The following is a 23972-nucleotide window of genomic DNA, read 5'->3' as shown; positions in this document are numbered from 1 at the left end:
TGTGGTTCTCGCTCGCCTTACCAACTACCTCGAGGACCGAAACATGCTCCCACACACGATGCTGGGGTTTCGTCGTAACCTTTCCACGCAGGACGTTATGCTTTAACTCAAGCACGATATCGTAAACAGTCCTACACGATCCACCAAAGCGATACTCGGGCTTGACCTCAAAAAGGCGTTCGACAACGTTAACCATGCTGCGATACTTGAAAGTATACGAGCGTTGGGACTGGGCGAGAGAACGTACCACTACGTACGGGATTTTCTTATGGGCCACCGGGCCCGATTAGCGATCGGCGAACTAGAATCGCCAGACATATACATGGGTTGTACGCGCACGCCGCAGGGCTCCGTAATTTCGCCCATGCTCTTTAACCTCGTGCTTGTCGGATTACCACGAAAACTCGCTGAAGTAGAAGGCCTCCACAATAGCTTGTACGCCGATGATATCACCTTCTGGGTTGCCGAGGGAAATGACGGCCACGTAGAGCAAACGCTGCAGGAAGCCGTCGACGTGGTGCAGGACTACCTTCGCGACACTGGCCTCGAATGTTTCGCCGCTAAATCGGAGCTCCTGCTCTATAGACCCTCGCGCAGGGGCCGTAAACCAAAGAACGCCGATTCCGCATTCGAGCGCGCATATAGAGAAATTAATGTACGCACATCAGACGGCGCTGTCATCCCACAAGTTAACACCATTAGGGTACTGGGCTTGCGCCTGTCCGCCAATGGCCACAACGGCGAAATTGTTCGCAGACTAGAGGGCGCGGTCAATGAAACAATCCGGTTGCTGAAACGAATAACAAATCGGCATTGCGGAATCAAGGAAAGCAATACCATTTGCCTGGTGCATGCTTTCGTTCTGAACCATATAACGTTCGTCGCCTCCTACCTCAAGTAGCAGGCGACTGAACGCACCAAACTAGATTGTCTCATCCGCAAGGCGTACAAACGCGCAATCGTATTACCGGCCAATACCAGCACGGAAAAATTTCTCGAGCTGGGGTTGCACAATACTCTAAATGAGATAATCAAAGCACACAACATCGCCCAGTACGAACGTCTGGCGAAGAAGACCAGAACTGGTCGACACATCCTCGAGGCACTGGGTATCAACTACTATACGCAGCACGGCGAAAAGGTCGGGATACCCAGACGTATTTGCGAGCGCATCGTCGTTCTACCATTGCCTAAGAACACGCACCCGACACATCACATCGGTCGGCGCAACAGGTGTGCCCAAGACCTTGAAAACAAATTCGGCAATAGCAAGGACACAGTTTACGTGGACGCGGCCCGTTATGACTGCCACCGCGTCTTCACGGTCGCGATCACAGATCATGTAGGAACTTGCGTCACGAGTGCGACGATAGGCACGGAAGAGACGGAGGCGGCCGATGAAGCTGCCATAGCCCTCGCGATAGCCACCACGGACGTCGAGGTGATAATAGGCGACTCGCAGGCGGTGATACGCTACTACGCCAGCGGCCGGATCTCCCGCGAAGCGGCCCGCATTCTCCAAATTCACGAACGCAACATCTGCCGCAAAAACGACAGTTTCTTCGTATGGACCCCCGCCCACATGGACCCTCCGCTTGCGGGCGACGCGACTGCCCACGCCGCGGCTCGAGGACTTACACGCCAAGCTGTGACGCCTGCGATAGTCCCGATGTCTTGCACACTTCGACAGCGATGCGGCAATGGACGTGGGGGGATCGCATGACCACTTTCAGAGACATCACGCAACACTACTGACTGAACAGATGCAAATATCCACCACCCCACGCCAAACTAAACAAGAAACAGCAGGTTGCCTGGAGACAACTACAGACACACACGTACCCGAATTCGGTGATGCTTCGCCTCTGCTACCCAGGCATTTATACGTCCGATGCGTGTAAGGCGTGCGGAGCCAGAGCGACGCTGCAGCACATGCTGCGAAAGTGTACAGGTAACGCGCAGCAGTCCCCTACGAACCCGGTAGACATGGCAGTCTCGAACCGCGAGGCGCGATGGGAGGCGGCTCTGCTCAGCCACGACCTTGCCGATAGACTGTGGGCCGTCCGGCAAGCCCAGGATGCCGCCCGGGTTCAAGGACTCGAGGCCGTCACCTAGGTCGGGGTGCTTGTAGCCCCACCCCGCTCTATGACGCCAGACATGTTCAATAAAGTTTTTACTCACTCACTCAGGAATAATTTTTTGAAATTGAGTATTTCTTACAGCTTTTTACCTATGCAACTCAAGCAGCATGATACACTCACAAAGGCAATCCTCAACTTAGGCCGACTGGCCTAGGACTGCAGATGGCAAAGTTCGTGCTATTTACAAGGAAATGGATTTATCATCTGCACTCTATTGCTAACAGAAATGCATAACAGTGAATGTGGTCAATGTGGTTACTTCAGATGAGCCATCCAGCGTTAGAAATTTACAGTCACAAATTCTACTTTGTTATGAACTTCTGCAAATGCAGAAGGCGTGTTTTACACACTTAATAAATATGTTTATTCCTATTCAGTACGTAAGTACCATTCACGAAATACACTAATGAACGCTGTCTTAATACAAATTCTTTGTTTTCCAGCTTTCAGGAGACTACCTTGCACCTTGAGACCGAAACCTCGTGATAAGACTACACACAAATGAAGAGTTTTATAGTAAAAACTCAGAGGCTAGCCTACTGTCTTCTCTCGCTTTTTTCTCTTCGCACAACCCCACACACAAAATATTTTTTTTGCTAAGCTACCCGTCACCACACTCTAGCTACATTTCTTGTAGTGCACCTGTGTTGGCAGTAGAACACAGATGATAACTTCATTTCCTTTACGGTTGCCTTATAGGTGGCACCAAGATTGCCGTCTAAATGTATATCAGTGGGCTTGGGCTGAAGATTAGCTTTGCGAATGCATCATTCTGCAGAGTTACGTAGGTCAAAAGCCATAAAGAATGAACTTTAATAAATATCTTTAGTTTAAAAATTAATACTCTCCAGTAGCTGCACATATGTTCAGCTAATACATAATGCGTTCAAGTGAAGTATCCTGCATACTTTTTGCCCAAGCACCAAGGTGACTTTTGATGCTGAATACAGAGCTTCTCCCCGCAAAAAAAAAAGAGGAAATGGAAGTTTTTTTCTCAGATGATCTGCTATACTTTCAGCACCTAAATTATTTTTATTCTTTAGCATGTCAAACAGGCCAGCGGCATTTTATATATTTGTGCCCTTTGAGGTTGCCATGTTTCCTGAAAAAAAAACGAATTCGGAAAATATTCAGGTTTGCTGGTGTGAAAAGCTCTAAAAGAATTGATATACATAAATGAGTCATTATTTTTTACAGTTACATTGCTTCGTTACCCCTGCACAAATACAAGTTTATCAAGTGGATTACAAAACATTTTATGAAAAGATGTTTTTGACACCCTCTAGCTCAATGAGCACAGAAATAAACACTTACAATAGGCATGAAAACTTTTAGCGATCAAAAAGAAACAACCAGAACGAGTTCTTTGAGAAATATGAAAGGTTTTCGGCCATATTTGTGATGGTCTGAAACGCGCTCGTTGACTTGGCATGTCATCACCCAGTTATAACGCGCTAACTGAATGAAAATTTAAAAAAAGGGAGCGTTTTAAGGGGGGTCTATTTGTGTTAGACACAACAAGAATAATTCAATTGACAATTAGACTAGAAAAAAACATTGTGGACTATCAACTATAGGGTGTCAATAACTATCAATTATGGTGTCAATTACACAGATCATCGCAGGAGAAAAATCAATGCTGCACTGAATGTAACACCAACCAACCTGTTAGTTTTACCAAAATTTCACCTTTAGCTTTCTTGCACTTGTTTACAAGGCACAACATACTAAACAAGTATTCACGGCTCAATGACATATTTACGCCCAGTCACAAAACCACTAGAGTATTCAGCAACCATGACTCTATAAAAAATCATAGTGAGTCAGCATTCATACAACACATATGTGTTGGTTTAAATACCCTGCCACCACTCTTAAGGCAAAGGTAATGTCAATGAAAACGTTACCATTACCTGCAATCAAATCAAGATAGTACCAGGAAAGAAGCACTTTCGTGAGAAAAAAAGGCAGCAAGGCAAAATATACACCACTACATTTTTTTAATTCATGTCAAGAGCTTCGAGATGCAGCTGTTTGTATAAAAGTTGTATAATGCATGCTCTGTGAACAATTCTCTGTGTGCTTTTTTAACTGTATTCCACTTGAGGCACAAGAAGGTAGGCCATTCCAGAAAATGGCAAATACGCTTGAAAAACAAGTTGTCCATCATAGTGAAACACCGGGACAATATGTTTTTTTGTGCCAAGTAAGGCCAGAACTTCGCTCGTTCCTGCAATAGAAGAAAGAAAGCAACACTTTAAAAAAGAGTTGATGATTGAAGCACTTTGTATTTGGGCATAAAAGCCATTGCGAGTAGCACAGCGAGGTAGGAAGGGAGCATATCAGGTAGGAACGGACAAGCACAGGCGCAAAACAATTGCAACACTAAACAAAACTGAGCGAGATTGTAACATTCAGTGTCGATGCTGTTGAACCAATAGAAAAATATTCTTTAGCCACGCATGGTCTGTCCAAATAAGGTTAACAAGGCAAGCTTCACAACAATGTCTTATTTTGGTGGTATCATCGACAGATATCTGTTTTGCATGAAGAACATGTCAAGCGCTTGGTGAGCCGAAATGGCATAGAATGAGGCACAGAAGAGTTTTAAAAGAACCGGTATTCGAAAGTGGGATTGTACTGAAAGAAATTTTGAATTTGTTCATTACTGACTATGGTCACGAATTAAAATGACTGTGGTAATGTAAGGTAAGGTAAAAGGCTAGCTTCGAAAATGCAAACAAGTTTGTAAAAAAATTGAACCTTGTTGTTTAAGCGCCCAACAAGAAAGTGACTGGAAGTATTGCCTTACCATTAAAATTTAAAGATAGGGTAGATAGAGGTCAATAGGCTCACCGTTTCCTCAATCCCTCCTGATATTCATGCATTATTTTGGATGGGAAACCTGAGTGCCTGTGAGAAGATGCATGCTAGAACTTTGTTTCAAGCAAATTGCTCATCAACTATAAATCCCTTCATGGTAAGTTAAGAACAAAAATATGGGGAATGCTAAGAGCTCGTTTTCCAAGCTTAACAAATTCTTAATAATAACAAGAAAACCCATGAAGATATGGGGGTGTTATTTCAAGTAAGTATAGTGTAATTGTGAAAAAGGTGCACGAAAAGATAGTTTTTTCTTTAGCAAAGACCAAACCTGCCAACTTGGAATACGTTCGATGCTCGACCAACTTGTTCATTAGTTCTAACAAACGTGCCTAACACAAGTGCACAAGCCTTTAAAGTTCCCCTTATTATGTTCATTCATAGTGAGGGTCTCATTCGGTCAGGCTGGATACCCTAAGGTAGTATGCAAAGATTATTAGCCAGCTTCCAACTCAAGGTATTACGCGCTTTAGCATTCCAGCAGGCGGGAAAAGTGTTTCATACTCGCCGTCATGGCTACTAACAGTGTTAACACTCCCAGCACATATATTAGTCATGTAGCCATATATTTCTTGCAACCTGTACTTCTGTGTGTCTGTGTATTCTTTCCCTGAAAATTCGAGCTTACTTTGATAAGCCTTTTGTATATCAAGAGGTTTTGGAAAAACAGGTTAATTCAAGACGCTTCTGAGTCATCATAAAGCCTTTAAAGTATTAAGCACCGACACAGTTTCGCCAATATCTTTTTCATTACTAAAATACATCCTTGTAAATTAATTCCGAAAGGTTTTTAAACGACCCTTGACACCAAATTTAGAAATTCGAAACGCTTGTGTTGTCCTACAGTCCAGCATGCATATGCACTTAAGACCTACATATAAAATATTTTCATTTGGTTTTAAAGTAAGCGTGAGTGCAGCATCAATCGACATCTCTGTTTTGATGCGAACAGGTCGCGCGGGACGTTCTATCAGTAGGGGAGTATTGTCAATAACAAAAAAGATTTGTGGAGTGCGCACCATACCCTAACTGGCAATCGGTGAGGAGTGCCACCTCACCCCTCTCTCTTCTCTCCTCTCACCCTGTTGCTGAGCTGCTATCACATTGCTTTTGACTGCTTACGGCAGTACTTGTCCTCTTTCTATCTCAGAGGCATATGATCAAAGACCTCCCATTGTTTGTTCATTCTTCACCACCTGAAGGCCTGCCGATTTCTGTGACTGCAAATTGCCCGAGACTGCATGCTTCAGCGCATGCCGTCTCGGGCAATTTCACACTGTGTCGTGCGTGTTTTAGGATACTTTGGTGGGCGTTTTCAATTGACACAATATCGTAATTATTGCACTAGTATTGATTATACATTGCGTTAGAGCAGTTATGCTTCAATGTCGGTATTACCACAAGCAAAGCGAAAAATTTTTGTAAAAAAAGTTGCAAACAAGTCTTTCGCTGTCAGGAGACCTTAAAGGGCACGCGCACAAGTTTCTTTGAAGGGACTTGGTGGTGTGCATTGCAGGTATATTTCACTTCAGGGAACAGGAAAGAGTTTGCTGGTGCTAAGTAAGTGCACTAAAGGAATCGGGGAATCGTTGAGGCTTCATTTAGGTCAGGAGGTTATGTATTGGAAGGTGAACCTGAATGTTGATGCTACGTCATGTTGCTGTTTATTCGGTTGCTGCATTATGCACTAGCACAGTCTCTCAACACGAGTCCACTAAAACTTGATCTAGCAAGACAAAACACTGAGATGACTCACATTTGGCACGCCAGGGATGTTTCATGTGCCACCACAGTGCGTGCGCGTTGCAAGTGTGCCTTCAAGGTAATCATGCCGGAAAAAAGTTTTTTCTTATAGTTTTTATACACACTCTGTCTATATATATATATACATATATACATACATACATAAACATATATATGTATATATATATATATATATATATATATATATATATATATATATATATATATATATATATATATATATATATATATATACATATATATATATATATATATTTGTCTGTCACAAAGCACATCTTTTTGATGGCGAAGCCTTGAGTGCAAGTGAGGCACACCTCCCAAAGAATAAAAAAGACCAGGACTGGCCCTACAACTTTGTTCTTTTTGCAACATGTAAAGTCACCCACAGTTTTTCGGACGTCACGTGCTCGACCGAAAAGTCGGAAGCACTCTTCTTCATGCCCACCGGAAAACGGTGGCTCCACAACAAGCCTGAAGTGGACATCCACTTGAATGTTAACGGCGCAAAGATCCCAGCGGTCGACAGTATCCGTGTCGTTGGACTGAGCATTCAGGCGAATCATAAGAATTCTGAAACTCTTTCTAGGTTAGAAGCCAGTTGTAATCAGACATGTCGTCTTATCAGACGACATGTCTGATCTCACATGTATGGCCTATCTCACATGTATTAGACCAATTTCGGAATACGCATGTCCTGTGTGGGACCCGATGCAGGCGAACTTGATTGATAAGCTTGAAAAAATACAAAACAGAGCTGCGCGGTTTGTTTTAGGGCGGTACGAGCGGAGAGACAGCTGCAGCGCTATGAAAGCTGAATTGGGTTAGGAATTGCTTTCTTTACGCAGGAAAAAACTGCGTTTGAAGTTTTTCTTTTCTGTTTTTCATGGGCGGACTGGGATTGACCGTCATAACTATTTCAGTGAACCCAGTTATATATCTAGTCGACATGGCCACCGACGCAAAGTGAAAGAGTATCGTGCAAGAACGACCATGTTTTATAATTCTTTTTTGTGATGACCATTAGAGATTGGAACCGGCTGCAAGACAAGCAAGTGTGCTGTATAAACGAAAAATTGTTTTATTCCAGTTTGTAACCCCCCTGCTGTAACGCCTTTTTGAGCAAAGCGGGGCACTCACCGAATAAAGAATAAAGAATAAAGAATAGCAAACAGGCACGCTGGGATGAAGGAGGCGAACCTTCTTAGATTAGTGCAGACCATAATAAGTAGGATAGTGTACGTGGCACCTTCTCTGAAATTAAACAAAGCGGAGAGGGGCAAACTCGACACCATTATCAGGAAAAGTGTGAAAGTCGCGCTCGGACTTCCCCCAAACACGTTCACTGACACTTATGAAGTGAGGGGTATCTAACACACTCGATGAGCTGATTGAGGCTACTGTAACTGCACAACATCAAAGACTACTCGGATCAAAAACGGGGAGAGCAATAACAAAGAGATTGGGCTAGGAGCCCACGCGTGAACAAGCGCGTTCAAAAGACATACCGATACAGATCAGGGACAGGATAAAGATACCCCGCTACCCGGAAATATTATCCCTAGCTTTCACGAAAGCAAGCGTAAAGCCTGGGCAGAGGCATTACAATCCAGGTACACCGGTCGACAGGACGTTGCGCATACAGGCGCTGCGGAATATGAAAGCAAAGCGGAACACATGGCAGTGGTGATCAGGGAAGATGGTGGCCTGATTGCGTGCTGCACAGTCCTTGATGTCGAGTCTGTAGAGGTCGAGGAAGTGGCCCTAGCTTTGGCCATCAGCCAAAAGGGGTCAGAGTGGTCATCAGCGACTCCAAAAACGCCGTGAGAAATTATGAATCGGGAAGGGTGACTGAGACTGCCGTCCATATAATAAACATGGTAGGAGTACCCAAAGAGCAAGTTCTGCTTGTCTGGGCTCCAGTTCACCAGGGCATTAGAGGGAACAGAGTGACCAACAAAATGCTCCGTAATTTAGACGATAGGTCCAATGCTAACCTACCAACGTACATGCAGGAGTGTTAGGAAAAAGGGAGGATACCGCAGTGCGTATCGCACTGCTTAGGCTACTATGATGAGCTCACGCGTTTATAAAGACGGAATTGAATACAGCACCAGCCTGGTACAGCTTGCAACGTGTCGGTCGCCCGAGGTCTCACCTACCGGTCGACCCCTGGAACCTCCCAAGTTGCCAAACAAAGAAGCGAGGATATGCGCACATACCATGAAATCGTCTCACACTACAGGCTGAATCGGCAAGTATACACGAGAGCAGACAACTCACTGAGTAAGAAAAACGAGGTTTTGTGGCAAAAGTTACAGACCGGGGTATTTCCGAACCCGGCACTTTACAGGAAGTGCCACCCCGCAGTTTTCCAGTCCCAGTGTAAATTTTGTGGTGAGGTGGCGAACTTGGTCCACATGGTGTGGACATGTCGAAGTCAAAACGATGGTTCTCACACTGTAGAATCCTGGGAGGTCCTTCTCCGCAGCCCAGACCCCAACGTCCAGCGCGACATCATCAGTCAAGTCCTTGCTGCAGCCGCGTCCCAAGGAATTCCGGCCGACAGCTAGGGGCGACGGGCCATGCCTGAACAGTTGACTGACTTTTTTATAAAGTTTTCGCTCTCTTTTTCTGAAAGGTGCCAGATTTCAGCGTAAATTATATATTTTTTGCAGCAACTATTTTGCATGCCATCTAGAAATAAATGATTGTGACTTTGAAAAACACGACCAAAAATATGAGTTATGACTGTAACCAACACAAAACATGGAGCATGCTGCAAGTGCTTATCGCACTGCTTAGGCTGCTATGATGAGCTGACGCGTTTATAAAGACGGAATTGAATGCAGCACCAGCCTGGTACAGCTTGCAACGTGTCTTAAAGATACAGGCGTAAGGAAAAGTGTGCAGACCAAGGGTGGTGTGGCAGAACGCATCGACGTGCCATCTCTGAACACTGCCTGCTGCAGTGTGCATGCCTGCCTAGTCGTAATCAGGTGGCCTCACACAGCACTTTGTTTGACGAAGTTACGGCGCTCATAGCGAAACGACCGCTGAGTGTTGCTTTCTTTGCTCCGTCTAATCTAAGCCGCTGTTTCACGCAGCAGCTTAGGCAGCACCAATTGAGATGCTGAGAGCATAGTTTTTTATCACCAGTTAAGCGAAACAAAGCATATAACCAAATGAAGCCAAGCATAAATAAATATTCCTCCATTCAGCTTGCCCTTGTCACAGTAAGCTAAGTTAAACTTGCCTTGTTGTGCCAAACTCTAGTAAAAACTACTCAGACTTAGTGTAGCGTAATATAACCTGTAAAAGTCATGTATAAGCAGAATAAATTACGCTAATTTTAATTAGGCATAGTCGTTTTCTGTTTTGTGTTAATCTATGTAACGCTTAAATTAGCCGAGGTGAGTTTAGGTTAGTATATCCAAATTTAATTTGGCATATTTGATAATGGTATCACTTAATTTAGCCGACCTTATTTATCCTTAATAAGGCAAACCTAATCGCGGTCGAATAATTCAAGTCAAGTTCCCCATGAGCCACAGAAGAAAAGCCCAGGAAGAGGCTGACTCCTCTTTACTGACTAGATACTAAATAAGCTTAATTAGGTCTCACATGTGTTGACTGATGACTCACATGGTTCACATCAGTTGAGGCAAAACAGACGAAGCAACGTCTCAACCTTTCAGCCGCTATGCTCCTACAGCGCATGTTTCAAATCGTAGCTAAGAATCGGCCTTTCTTACCACACCACCTTTAGTAAAAAAAAGAACTAAACTTGAACTTGCGAAAAACATATTGTTTATAGTTAATTTCAATCAGATGAATAAGAATAAATGCACGCATTCTGAGTGATCGCACGCTACAGCAACACAAGTAAGTTCGCTCTGCATGAAAGAACTTTCTGGCCGAATGCTACGCGCCATCGTTCGAAACACTGAGCGTTAGCAGCACCGAATAGAAGCGCACCAAAGCAATGCGAGGTTTCTGATGATTTCGAGTGGCGTTACCACACGGTGGCCTCGGCGACCAAACTGGACATTCGCGTGACACAATTTTTTCATGTTTGGCCATTCCTAACTTTCTTTCCCCTCAAACGAAGCTATTAGGAGTACGCGCTTGCAACACACATACCACATTCACAATATAGAAATAGTTGCCTAGCAAGAGTTCTTGTTTTCGTGTGGGGGAGGGGGAAGGCACACTCCTAAAATGGCCATTCTCTGCTCTCTATGCCAGCGAACAAAAATTTCAGTGGGGAGGGAAGCACGGGCCCGGTGTGCCACCGCCTTGCTACGCCATTGTTGAGAAGTGAAACGAAAACACCAGAGCGGCCGGAAAACCACGTCCGCACGCGTCGAGGGCCCGGTGAATGATGCGGCCGCCCCTGCTTTCGCGAGTTAAGGGGAGATGTGGGTCGAAAAACGCAAGTTTTATTTTTCAAAACTGATTTTAATTTTTGCCAGTTTTGATAAGATTAGTACCTCTGCTCTTATGAAAAAAAAATGCAGGTCGAGACTTAACTGGAAATGCTTTAAAATTTTATATAAAGAGCACAAGGTGCCTGTTAAAAAGTTCAAAGTGTGCAGTCTTCGAGCACCTTGCCGCCGATAATGCGCCGCCGCTCGCCATTGTTGATCGCAAGAGCCAAAGAGTTGAGCCTCGCTCTTCAAGCAACAACAGTTTTCCTCGCTGATGTGGCGCAAGAAATAATAAAAAAGAAGCACGCTTCTGCGCGTTTTTCGAGCGCCGCGACTGGCTTATCACGTGGTACAGATCGGGGACTGCCATTGGCCGCTGCGCACCTGTATGCGCTGTGAAGCCTGTTTGCGGGGTCCATGTTTTGTCGAGCAGCACAGCTGAACATTGCTTTTCTCGTGTAATTATCTCTATTAAGAAGGAAAAAAGCATTGCTCACATGTGAAATCCGCTGTGCGGCTTTCACCTGTGACCAATGCATCAAAATCAAATCATCTTGTGATCAATGCCAAATTTGTGGTCAATGCATCAAAATCAAAACAAATGCATCAAAAGTCATTCATACCCGTCAGTCGGAAAGTTCGTGATGCGGCAATGGATGACGTCAGCACCAATCTTGCGAGGTTGAAAGAGCTGGCAGTGAGAGAACTTAGTAGGGACGACATTGCTGTTATGTAGGACGGTATGTGGCGAAAACATGGCTCCAAAATGACATGACAAAGAACTCAATTTGGTTTTCGCAGTCCTGTCAAACTTCTTCCTAGCTTGCACTTGGCACAAGGCTCTGCCAGATTAAGCGGAAGTTTGGCAAGCGTTTCATGGCCCTGCCTGTGGGTGAAATGTCTGTGAGGAGTCGGCTCGAAAAAGCTGAGAGGGACACACTCATGGGGCTGGCGTATTTTAGTCGCAGTGGCCACTAAAAGAAGGATTGTTATTTTTGGTGTGCATATTTCATCAGATTTAATGATATCTTTCACAAAAAAAAACTCAAATTTAACTTCAAAACTCGTTTTTCTCAAAACACAAATTTTGCCATTTTTTTTCAATGCGCCCCTCCATTTTCGGGCGCTTCTAGTGCTCAGATCTGCATGAAATTTTGTCCCATTCTTTACTAAAGTATCGCAAGTGCAATTATCTGGTTCAAATTTCAATAATTTATTCTATAATAAAAATGTTGTGTAAACCTCTACTAGAGGAGGTGAAATATGGACTTTTTACGTCTACTATTTTTCACGCCTATTACATATTTTGTATGTGCTTCCTAATAGAAAAATTTGCATTCTACGCTTTATTTCAAACATTATGAACTATGAATGGTAAAACATTACGGAAGTTTGGGGATGAAAAGAGGGGGTAAAAGGATTAAGGTTTTCAATTTGTCATTTCGCAGAGCTAAAAGCAAGCAACGCGCAAAAAAACTAATCATATATTTGAAATCAGCCTAAAAAGTTCCATTAGCAGCTCAAGTTTCATTGCTCTAGGATGAATATTAAAGAAAGTGTCTTCGAGTAGCATCTCCCCTTAATTATAATTTGCCTGCTTTCTGAGTGCAATGTTCCGTACCGAATTTCAGTTTTCATGCAAAGTACTGTAAAGACACAGCCAGCACTTTCAAAAACTTTGTTTGGGAAGATATACGCCAGCAGAAACACCGCAATCGAATGCACCGGCAGCCTCGACGCCGAATTCAGCCGGCTGTGCACGGAAACGACACACGTTCGGCATCCCGACTCGCTGCTGCTGCACCGTCTTGTTTCAGTGTTCTCGGTGATCGTAAAGCAAACCAGGATTTTGATGAACGTGTCCTCATTGAGGCCGTTCAGGTTCGTTGAGCTGCACGAGTAGTCTGCAATTAGAGCCGTTGTGAGCCACTGCCAACGCATTCGTCGCCATGTTGCATTTGCGGCCGGCTATTCAGATCATGTGGTTTTTAGATAGTCGGCCGTGAGTCGGAAAGAGGATTCGCTTTCGCGTGACGGGAAAATCGAACCAATTTCTTTGATCCGGTTTCGCGACGTATAGGTTTCCGGCGGTTTAGGTGGCGAAAAGAGTGAATTCCCGGTGAGTTTTCCGCTTTCTCTCCGGAGAGAACAAATGTCAAATTTGAACCCTGCGCGAGCCTTCTACCAACTGATTGGGTTGCCTTAGCGCACCCACAAACGAACAAATAATGGACAAAATTCATTTGGATTTACTTACCATGTGTTTTCTACTTAAAAATAAGACAACATAGACGACTTCGTCCTGGCCGCTGCTGGCTACCTCGACGAGCGGCAGTATAGCACAAAAGCGACGCACTTTGTGACGCTCCGAAGTGCAGAAGATGGCATAGTCCGGACCAGTTTCTCCGCCGCGCGAGCTTGTCGTTCTTGATACACCGGATTGTAAGACGCGGTTTATGAACTTTTCGATAAGCATTGTCGAGGTGCGGGCTAATAAGACTTGCCTACTGAAATAGCTTTTGCGCAGTTGATGCTGAGGCTTAGAACGGTCCTTCTCGATCGCTTGTTTGTTCTTGTCTAAAGGGCGTATTTAGATACGCCCTTATCATCTACGCCATTTTTTTTTTCATTTTTGTTCAGTGGCTCCCATTTCAGACTGGTTTAACTCGCATAGTTTCTGATTTTTCAAGATACTAGTAAAAGAGTGGTTTCAGGCCATTTTATGCCCTTTCAAGGTAGTTCGTATTTCGATATTGGTGGAAAATGAGCACATAGCCTGCTTAAAACGTCCTAATGGAATTATTTTTGTTTACACTAAAGGAAAAGGCAATACGGAGAACCAACCGCTAGCTGTCCTGGGCCACTGGTTCAGCTCTCTGGTGTACGGAAGCTTGTTGGGCCTCACCCTACAACCAAGGCGAGCAGGGGCTACCAAAAAGGAAAAAGAAATCACGGCCGATCTCACCGATGACGACACAGGGGCCCCGGCGCGAGTCGTCCAGCCTCGAGTCGTCACCGGTGTCGTTGGCCGATCCCGCGCTGAAGGACACCTTGAATTTTGCGCAGAACGCCGGCAGTCGGCTGCTGTTGAGCTCTCTCAGCGCGTGCGCCAATATGTCCATCGCGAGTCCCTTGGGACGGTTGGTTGGTTGGTTGGTTCCTCAACACCTTGGCGCAACCCACCAAGGGGGATAGGCCATGAATGGGACGATGCCTTGCTTTTTAAACTAATTCACTTCTTCAAAGGGAGGGTTGGAATAATTAGGTAATATATGCAATAATTTAAAGGTGTTAGATTTCTAAACAAACAAAAAACCATAAAAAGTAAAACATAAGAAACACGCATGGCTACGCATCCGCGAGTGCTGTCTTCTTCCTGACCTTCGCACATGGCACACACTCATTGGAGAATATTGGCCAATAGAAGCTGATTTCCTTGCATATTTTCTCTGTCGAATATTTGCTAGGTGCGCTAGTTAATTACTAGTTCTAAGTGCCAATACTGGTAATTTATTATGTAATGCGCATTGAATTCATCAACGCATTTTTTAAGTCGCTGTGATATAGCCCAGAACGGCAAAGAAAACCTCTCTGTGGGTGTGTTACATACATGATGGTTCAGCGAACTGGGAGCGCGAATGTAAACACAATGCAATGTATTACATACATAAGTTAAAAACCAAGCAACTAGAGGAGGGGCCCCAAAAGAAAGATGAATGTGTTTTGATAGTTGGTGGGTGTAGGGCATGGTAGAGACCTATTAATCATGGTCATCATTCAGGCACAGCTATTGAAGAGGAGGTACTGGTATGCTCATCCTGAATGCATTCAATCGACGACTAAGGCAGTGTTCCGAAACTTACCGTAGATGACTAAATAGGAAGCTAAATGGACGGCAGCCATCTTAAGTCCCATTCCAATTCTCTCGTAGCCGGCAAAGTAGATAGCTCCGAGAAGACCGCATCGTAGACAAATACGATGCAGGCGACTTTGCTGTCTAAACAAGATGTCGGCTCAGCGAATCGCTCAGATAGATCAAATCTCGCCAGTATGGCCGTCTGCACACAAGCAGATGCTTTCCCAGACGCTCAATGTAAGTAACGTCTATTTGTTTTTGATTTCAACAAGAAATAAGCCAGAAAATACAACTGTAACACTTGATTATTTTAGCTTTTCCTTTTCAACGCTACGTGGCGCATTGTCGCGTAAATGCAGTCTAAATGTGTTCCACTTCTCGGACAGCATGAGTTTGATGCTGTCTTTTAAGCAGTCTTTGTAGACTGTCTACGTGCTGTCTAAGAATTGGAACGCAGCCTAAGTAACAAAACATGACCAATAATTTTTTCCTGACAACACAAAAAGCGCAGGAATTCAGTAAATCAGTTTTTGAAAATAAAAATTGAAAGAGCTAAAATAGCTACGAAATCTGGAGATTAAACTGAATTGAACTTAATCACCTATTTCTTTTGTTTGCAACAGAAAGGAAGCAGAAGCTAAAGGCAATGTGACCTGACAGAAGCTTCTTTTATGCATTATTCACCGGCTTCTTGGCCAATCCCCTTTAGTGGGTGAGAGCCACAAAAGAAAGGGACAAGCAAGCAAGCAAGCTTACTCTACTACGACATGTCGGAACAGAGGCCGTACGTAGTGCAATACAAAGTGTACTGCACATACATAATGAATTCAATCACGAAAATAAACTACACGTGTACAAAAAAGTATAAAAGCGAGAAGAAAACGTAATGTCTGCAAACAAAAAAACACTACATATATATTATATTCATAGGTCATTTTGTCCCAGTCAACAACCGAAATTTGCAATTAAGACACGGGAGTTTACAATGCACACATCAGCTTTGTCAAACTCAATATTGACTAGTTTTGTCATGACAACTTTCGTCATGCCTATGCTGATGTGGTGTTCTTGGCTGAGTATTGAGTGCTTCTCGCTTTTCAGTCTCAGTTTTGGAACCTGTAGTTGGTTGATTATTTCTCAATTTACCCCAATCTTTGGTGCTCATGGCCCTATAGTTCTCATAGCCAGGCGCGTCTTGCTGGTAAGGGTGCTCAGTGTGAAATGAATTGCCACTAGACTAATTTTTTCGTAGTGGTGTCAGCCGCCATCCAGTTGCACTGGCACCTACAGATGGATGCATCCTCCAACTCACGAGCCCTCAGGTGGGCCATAAAGAATTTCAAGCCACATCGAACCGTTTCTACATCATCACAGATGTGTGCCCATTCCGACGAGAAGGCATCGTGTGCAGGCCGCCGGACAAGACCTGTCTGCAAGATCAGCTCAAACGTACCCTCTTTGCCTCTACCCCCGCGAGGCGAGTTGTTTGAAACTGATGGTCTGACGAAGCGTCGCCTGGTCGCGAAGAAGTATTAATACAAACAAAATATATTATTGTTGACCAAAATTAAAACTGTTAAAACAATAAAAAGGTCTTTTCCACTGCCATCCGATAGCTTTGTGCACCTCTTTACCAAAGCTACCGTATGAGAGCCGAAAAGTTAATTTACATTTTTTAAACTTTTTCGTTTTAATCGGCGCCATTTTATTTTGTTCGCATTTCATCTTTCATCAGCCTATCACGATAAAGCCTGATGTGATTGCTAGTTGTGACGCTAGAACCTTATCTAGTGAGGGAAGTCTAGCTGTACTATTCGAGGAACTAGAGGGTGTTAAATGGGATATAATAGGGCTCAGTGAGGTCAGGAGGACAGATGAGGCCTATACTGTGCTACAGAATGGGCACGTCCTTTGCTATCGGGGCTTGGCAGACAGAAGAGAACTGGGACTGGGGTTCCTAATTCACAGAAACATAGCTGGCAACATAGAGGAATACTATAGCATTAATGAAAGGGTGGTAGGTATTGTAATTAAACTGAATAAAAGATACAAGATAAAGGTAGTACAGGTTTGCGCGCCTACATCCAGCCATGATGACGCTTCAGTTGAAAGCTTCTATGAAGACGTGGAATCGGCAATGAGTAAGGTAAAAACACAGTATATTATAGTGATGGGCGACTTTAATGCAAAGGTAGGGAAGAAGCAGGCTGGAGACCAGGCAGTAGGAGATTATGGCATCGGCACTAGAAACGCCAGAGAAGAGCTACTAGTAGAATTCGCAGAACGCAATAATTTGCGGATTTTGAATATCTTCTACCGAAAACGAGAAAACCGCAAGTGGACGTGGAGGAGCCCTAATGGCGAAAATAAAAACGAAATAGACTTTATAATGACTGCACACCCAGGAATCGTGCAGGATGTGGAAGTCGTTGGCAAGGTACGATGCAGTGACCATAGAATAGTGCGGTCTCGAATTCAACTAGACTTGAAGAAGGAACGACAGAAACTGATACGCAAGAAGCCAATCAATGAGCTAGCACTGAGAGGAAAAGTACAGGAATTCAGAGTGTCGCTGCAGAACAGGTACTCGGCTCTTAATGAGGAAACCAACCTTAGCGTAGATACAATGAATGATAACCATACGTGTATCATTACGGAGTGTGCAGTGAAAGTTGGAGGCAGGGTAGTTAGACAGGACACTGGCAAGCTTTCACAGGAAACAAGGAACCTAATTAAGAAGCGTCAAATTATGAAAGTGTCAAGTATAACAGACAAAATATAACTGGCAGAGCTTTCGAAGTTGATTAATAGACGTAAAGTATGCGATGTAAGAAGGTATAACATGGAGAGAGTTGAACAGGCTCTGAAAAACGGAAGAAGCGTCAAAGCAGTGAAGAGGAAACTTGGGATAGGCAAAAGTCCGATGTATGCACTAAGGGACAAAGAAGGCAAAATAACTACCAATATGGATAGGATAGTTAAAATGGCGGAGGAGTTTTACAGACATCTGTACAGTAGCCGGGACAACCACGACCTCAATACTATAAGAACTAGCAGTAAGCCAGATGACACCCCACCAGTAATGATAGAAGAAGTCAGAAAAGCTTTGGAGAGCATGCAAAGAGGCAAAGCTGCTGGTGAGGATCAGGTAACATCAGATCTGCTTAAAGAGTGAGGACAGATTGTGTTAGAAAAACTAGCCACCCTGCTTACGAGGTGTCTCCTGACGGGAAGGGTACCAGAGTCTTGGAAGAACGCTAACATCATCTTAATACATAAGAAATGAGATGACAAGGACTTGAAGAATTACAGGCCGATCAGCTTGCTCTGTGTAGTACACAAACTATTTACAAAGATAATTGCTAACAGAGTAAAGAAAACATTAGAATTCAATCAACCAAAGGAACAAGCTGGATTTCGAACAGGCTACTCAACAATTGACCACATTCATACTATCAATCAGGTAATAGAGAAATGCTCAGAGTATAACCAACAACTATACATAGCCCTCATAGATTACGAGAAGGCGTTTGATTCAGTAGAAATGTCAGCCGTCATGCAGACACTGCGGAATCAGGGGTAGATGAAGTATATATAAACATTCTGGAAGAAATCTACAGGGGATCAACTGCTACCATAGTGCTTCATAAGGAAAACAACAGAATACCAATCAAGAAGGGTGTAAGGCAGGGGGACACAATCTTCCCAATGCTATTTACCGCATGCTTACAGGAGGTTTTCAGAAGCCTAGAATGGGAACAGTTAGGGATAAGAGTTAATGGAGAATACCTTAGTAACCTTCGCTTCGCCGATGTGACATTGCATTGCTGAGTAACTCAGGGGACGAATTGCAACTCATGATTACGGAGTTAGACAAGGACAGCAGAAAGGTGGGTCTTAAAATTAATCTGCAGAAAACGAAAGTAATGTACAACAACCTCGAAAGGAGCAGCGCTTCGAGATAGGTAATAGTGCACTTGAAGTTGTAAAAGACTATGTCTACTTAGGGCAGGTAATAACCGCCGAGCCTAACCACGAGATTGAAGTAACTAGAAGAATAAGAATGGGGTGGAGCACATTCAGCAAGCACTCTCAAATTATGACAGGTATATTGCCACTATCCCTCAAGAGGAAAGTATATAACAGCTGTATCTGGCCGGTACTTAGCTACGGAGCAGAAACCTGGAGACTTACAAAGAGGGTTCAGCTTAAATTCAGGACGACGCAGCGAGCAATGGAAAAAAAATGGTAGGTGTAACCTTAAAAGACAAGAAGAGAGCAGAGTGGATTAGGGGACAAACGGGGGTTATGGATATCATAGTTGAAATAAAGAAGAGGAAATGGACATGGGCCGGGCATGTAGCGCGTAGACAGGATAACCGCTGGTCATTAAGGGTAACTAACTGGATTCCCGGAGAAGGGAAGCGGGTTAGGGGGAGACAGAAGGTTAGGTGGGCAGATGAGATTAAGAAGTTTGCGGGTATAAATTGGCAGCAGCAAGCACAGGACCGGGTTAACTGGCGGAACATGGGAGAGGCCTTTGCCCTGCAGTGGACGTAGTCAGGCTGATGATGATGATTATGATGATGATTATGATTGCTAGTTTACGCCAGCGGCAAAAGGGCGCCAATCACTGTTGAGAAGGTTGATTTTGATGGGGTTTAATAACGATCGCCAGTGCACCGGGTGCAATAGACATTCGTTTGTATACTGTGTACATACGTATATAACTCGTTCATTTTCCATAGCACAAAATGCGTTGTTTTCAATCGCTTCTTATACACAAGCTGCAATTGTGCGAAGATTTGCGCCACGTTGTGCGCTTGTTGCTGCCGGAGTCTTCAACTATTTCTTTTAGGGGCAAAGCCCCTTACGCCTTGGGTCGTATGTCCTGTTTCGTCGTAGTCGTAGCAGCCAGTTGCATTACAATGTATGTTAATAAAAACGGTGGCACAGCATATCCACGGAGTCAATGAAGAGGAGTAGGGCGAAGCGATGGTTAGTTCGTCTGTGCTTTCGTGCGTCCGTCCGTGCGTCTGTCCATGCGTCCGTGCTTGTGTATGTGCGCCCGTTCCTGACGCCTATGGCATGCAATGCCTCTAAAGCTTGTATGAGTCAGCTAGTTTTTGCACACGCCGGAGAACTTTAATTATGAAAATGAAGACTCTATCTTCTAATGAAAAATATTGTGTCATAGAGATGCTGAAGAGGAAATTGATGATGAGGAAATTCTTTTCATTGAAGCATTGACTTCAATAGAGTGCAGCATTTTGCGCCTGAGAGCGGGTGGCTGGCGAATGCTAGCGGGTAAAGCATTCCTTGATATTCTTGGAGCAAAACTGCTCCGAGGCCATATTCACTTGCGTCGGTCTGCACAGTGAAGGGAAAGATTTGGTCAGTGGGCACAGCCGCGCTGTATCAGCGATAGCCTTCGACAGAGCTTTGAATGCTGCCTGCTCCATGTTAGTACAAGGCCAACGGGTGTCCTTGCGCAGGAGCTGATGAAGTGGGCTTGCCAGATCGGTGCAGTGAGGGACGAAGTGGCGGTAAAAGCCAACACTGCAAATCATTTGACACCCTAAAGGCGGATTTTTCAATAAATTACCAATCTTACACCTATTGTTTCTGCCAAACTTATGCGCATGGGTGTAACTTCTGCAATTCCACCTTTTGTACACTCATTTGTCAATTTTAGGTGTACTATAGGTGTATGTTTGCAAATTACACCCAAGGGTGTTTCCTTGAATGTTACACCTATCATATATCTATATAGTTTAGAGCATTAATAAATATCACGTCTCAATAGATTCAATCAAACTGCATGCAAAGTTCTGGTGAAAAGATCGATTAATCGACATTTGTTTTCATTGCCCGTTTCATTCGCAAAATATATTGTGCTCTATAATAGATTTGTTATACCATTCCCTATTTACATTATTCAGAAGATTTCTCACATGTTCAAGAACTTAATTCATGGGTTAACTTTTTAGGATTCTTACTAAAAATATTTTGCTGCCACTCATGGCCATTCTTCCCCAATTCTCACAGAGGCATCGTTAAACGAGATTATGTTGCACTTAAACATAACATAAAACGATTACACACGGTTTTCGACAGGCGATCGTGCGCGCTTTCTCATTTGAAATCACACTAAGTTTTTCGTACCAGAATTCCTGGTTTATTAAAGACGATAGTCTTTTTGGGGACCTTCGACGCAAAAATGTTGGTCTGTCTCTCTGTACATTTTTCTGTTTGTTCACCCTATTCGCCTTCTGGTGCAAGAAATGGCCGACCCCATCCGCCGCGCCCCCCAATGTTGCTCAAGATTGAGCGTTCATGCTTGTGCAATCGCCAATTAAAAAGCAAATATTGCGCATGTCTGTGCCGCCATAACAACACGTATATATCCTGCATGTGCGTCTTTTACTAGAAAAAGCATACATAAGTAATTTTAAGGACCGTAGCGTTTATCACGCCGCGCTGACCATGCCATGCTTGCACGGAACGGGGAGTGTTTCCAACGCTTTGCTAAGACGAGACAGTGGTGGCACCTACCGTCGCCCTGAGTTCTTCACCTTATCCCCTATGAGATGGGCACGCACACCCGTTTCTGAGCCACGCGCTTTGTTTTTTTAAAGAAATCTGCCAGATGACGCTCATGTCTCACTGTGACGTGACTTGATGCGCTCGTTCGCCTCCGCTGCACGCTCGAGGCATTCAAAAGCAGTGCCTCCAGAATACCACTCACCGATTTTCTTGCGCAGAACACCAAATAAATGTCCTGTTTGCTCTCTCCACACGCAAGACTCTCGTCTTTCGACGACATTTGCAGAAACATGCAGATACGGGGCTAATTTTTTACAATGGAGGTCCACATATTTCCTCACACTGAAGTATTTCGCATCAATACACAAGTCCCTGATTAATTTATTTGAGTTATATTTAGATCTCTGAACATGAATCAGTTCAAATTGATTGTTTGCAGCATTCGCATTGCCATAGAACCAGGCATGTTTACAATTAGCAGGCTAAGCTTACTCTGATACAGCTGTTGTGCACGCATGCTGCGCCGCGGGACAAGCTTGGCACACATCCACTAAGCACGGGTGAACTCATCCAATTGACGCACCACTCTGTGGGCACTTACTGCTATTTTTTATTTCCTTGACATAAACACTTGCGCGTCGTATAGTTTACACGTGAACGATCGTAGACAACACTAGCGCAATGTACCCGTGCCACAGGAATCGAAAGCAGTTGACTAATGGCAGCATTTTAATTGACAATTGTTACTGTGGCGTTACAATGCACTGATATTCACAAATTGGTATGCTCACACAGAGTTCAAGAATTGAAATAAAAGCAAGCGTTATTCATACTTTGTCGGTAAAAAAAGCATAGTCCCCAGGTTCTTGCTGAATGGCAGATTGTTATTTAAAAAAAGCTAATAGCACAGCAGGGTTGTTGATAGGATTTATGCATGCAGGGGGATAGAAAGAGGAAAAAAGGGGCCTGATCCATTTGTAAGCACATTTTTGCCTGTGGTTGCAAACGTGCGGATACGAATCGGGAGCTTTCCCTTTTCTTTGCGAAATGAACCAAATCCTGACCCGAAAGTAGCTTAAATGACACTCAATTGGCTGATACATACATTCACCTTTCCTCTCAAACAGTAGTAATAAAACATTCATAATAATTACTCCTGTTATAGAAGAATGTTCATAGCGTGTATATGCCAAGACAGTGTTAGCAGAGCTTGTTTTAGTTCTAGATTTTCCCCATTTTGAATAAAAAAGCCCCTCAGACGAACATAAAAAAGGGGTGGAGATGTGTTAAATATGGAACAACCTTCCCGCCGCCCTTCCCTAACTTTTTATTTATATCTTTGTTGCACAAGTAACAAATTTTGACTCCGAAATGTCGAAACAACGCCGCAGTAATGCCGCACTGAGGAAAAGAAAAATCTCTATTACGAAGGCTACGCATTTGCCGCCTGCACACGTCAGTGGCAAAAAAAAAAAAAGACTTTGAAGCTCCACTAGCAAATGAATATGTTGTCAAGCATAAAATATTACACTATATCTTGGAGGCTTGACATAGCTTGGAAAATATATCACAAAATGGTGCTGCTATAAGTTTCGGCTTCGGTTTTGTGGCCTCGGGGCAACTGCGCATCGCCATCGTCAACAGGGAGACTTTGAATTCGGAGGTAACATGTTGTGTGCGTATTTGCTGCAGACTGACGGTGGTGTATTATTTTACTATTCACTTGCTTTGTCCAGGATGTGTACTTGTATGGCTTGTACAGTTTAACTCGCGCTCACAGTATATACAGTACGTGTCACTGCAATCTGTGGCGCTTCGGCAAGTACAGAACAACTTTGATGCGGCGGAGTGTGTGTCCACTGTCAACGGCTCTCGTTGAAGCTTGTGCACGCCGCAAGCAGAATGTTTCCGATCGAGCATACAACGGAGTATACGCTGGGAGCTAAATGGAGAACGCTTTTGGATTTTGTGTTATTGCTGAAAAGGTAAGCTCTCGTGCATGCGAACAACGAAGTGCGAAAGTGCGTGCCTGCCTGCCAACTCCCGATTTGCCCGCGATACTCGTATTTGCAGGAAGCGGCAGTCTCTTGGCGCCGGTAGCTTCGTGACCTTCGCTCGCTGTGTGCTTATCAGCTGCAATGTCTCAACAGTCGCAGCATTCGTGAACCTCGCTGTGACGCATGGTTAAAGAAAACGGGGGGGGGGGGGGGGGATTTGCCGCACGCAGATAGACCTTACGGCATGCGGCAGTGGGTGAGAAAAAAAAGGGGAGGGGGAGGGGTGAGCGACCTGAGGCCGGCGAAAGAAATGGCATAATAATAATAAAAAAACGAAACAGATCAATAGTAAAGGAGG

General features: G+C 44.1%; 1 protein-coding gene across 2 annotated transcripts in view; it reads right to left on the bottom strand.

Moving 5' to 3' along the window:
• Positions 1-14372, bottom strand: part of LOC142804276 (uncharacterized) — a 545204-nt gene extending 530832 nt beyond the window's left edge. For both annotated transcript variants that reach the window (XM_075891027.1, XM_075891028.1), the window contains exon 1: positions 14181-14372. In XM_075891027.1, coding sequence (XP_075747142.1) covers positions 14181-14337 — 157 coding nt within the window. In that variant the 5' untranslated portion in view covers positions 14338-14372. The remainder of the gene's footprint in view (positions 1-14180) is intronic.
• Positions 14373-23972: the final 9600 nt, after the last annotated feature.

This window comes from Rhipicephalus microplus, chromosome 3 (genome assembly GCF_043290135.1).
Source record: "Rhipicephalus microplus isolate Deutch F79 chromosome 3, USDA_Rmic, whole genome shotgun sequence".
NCBI classification, from domain to species: Eukaryota; Metazoa; Arthropoda; class Arachnida; order Ixodida; family Ixodidae; genus Rhipicephalus; species Rhipicephalus microplus.
This window is presented reverse-complemented; position numbering and strand designations above follow the sequence as displayed.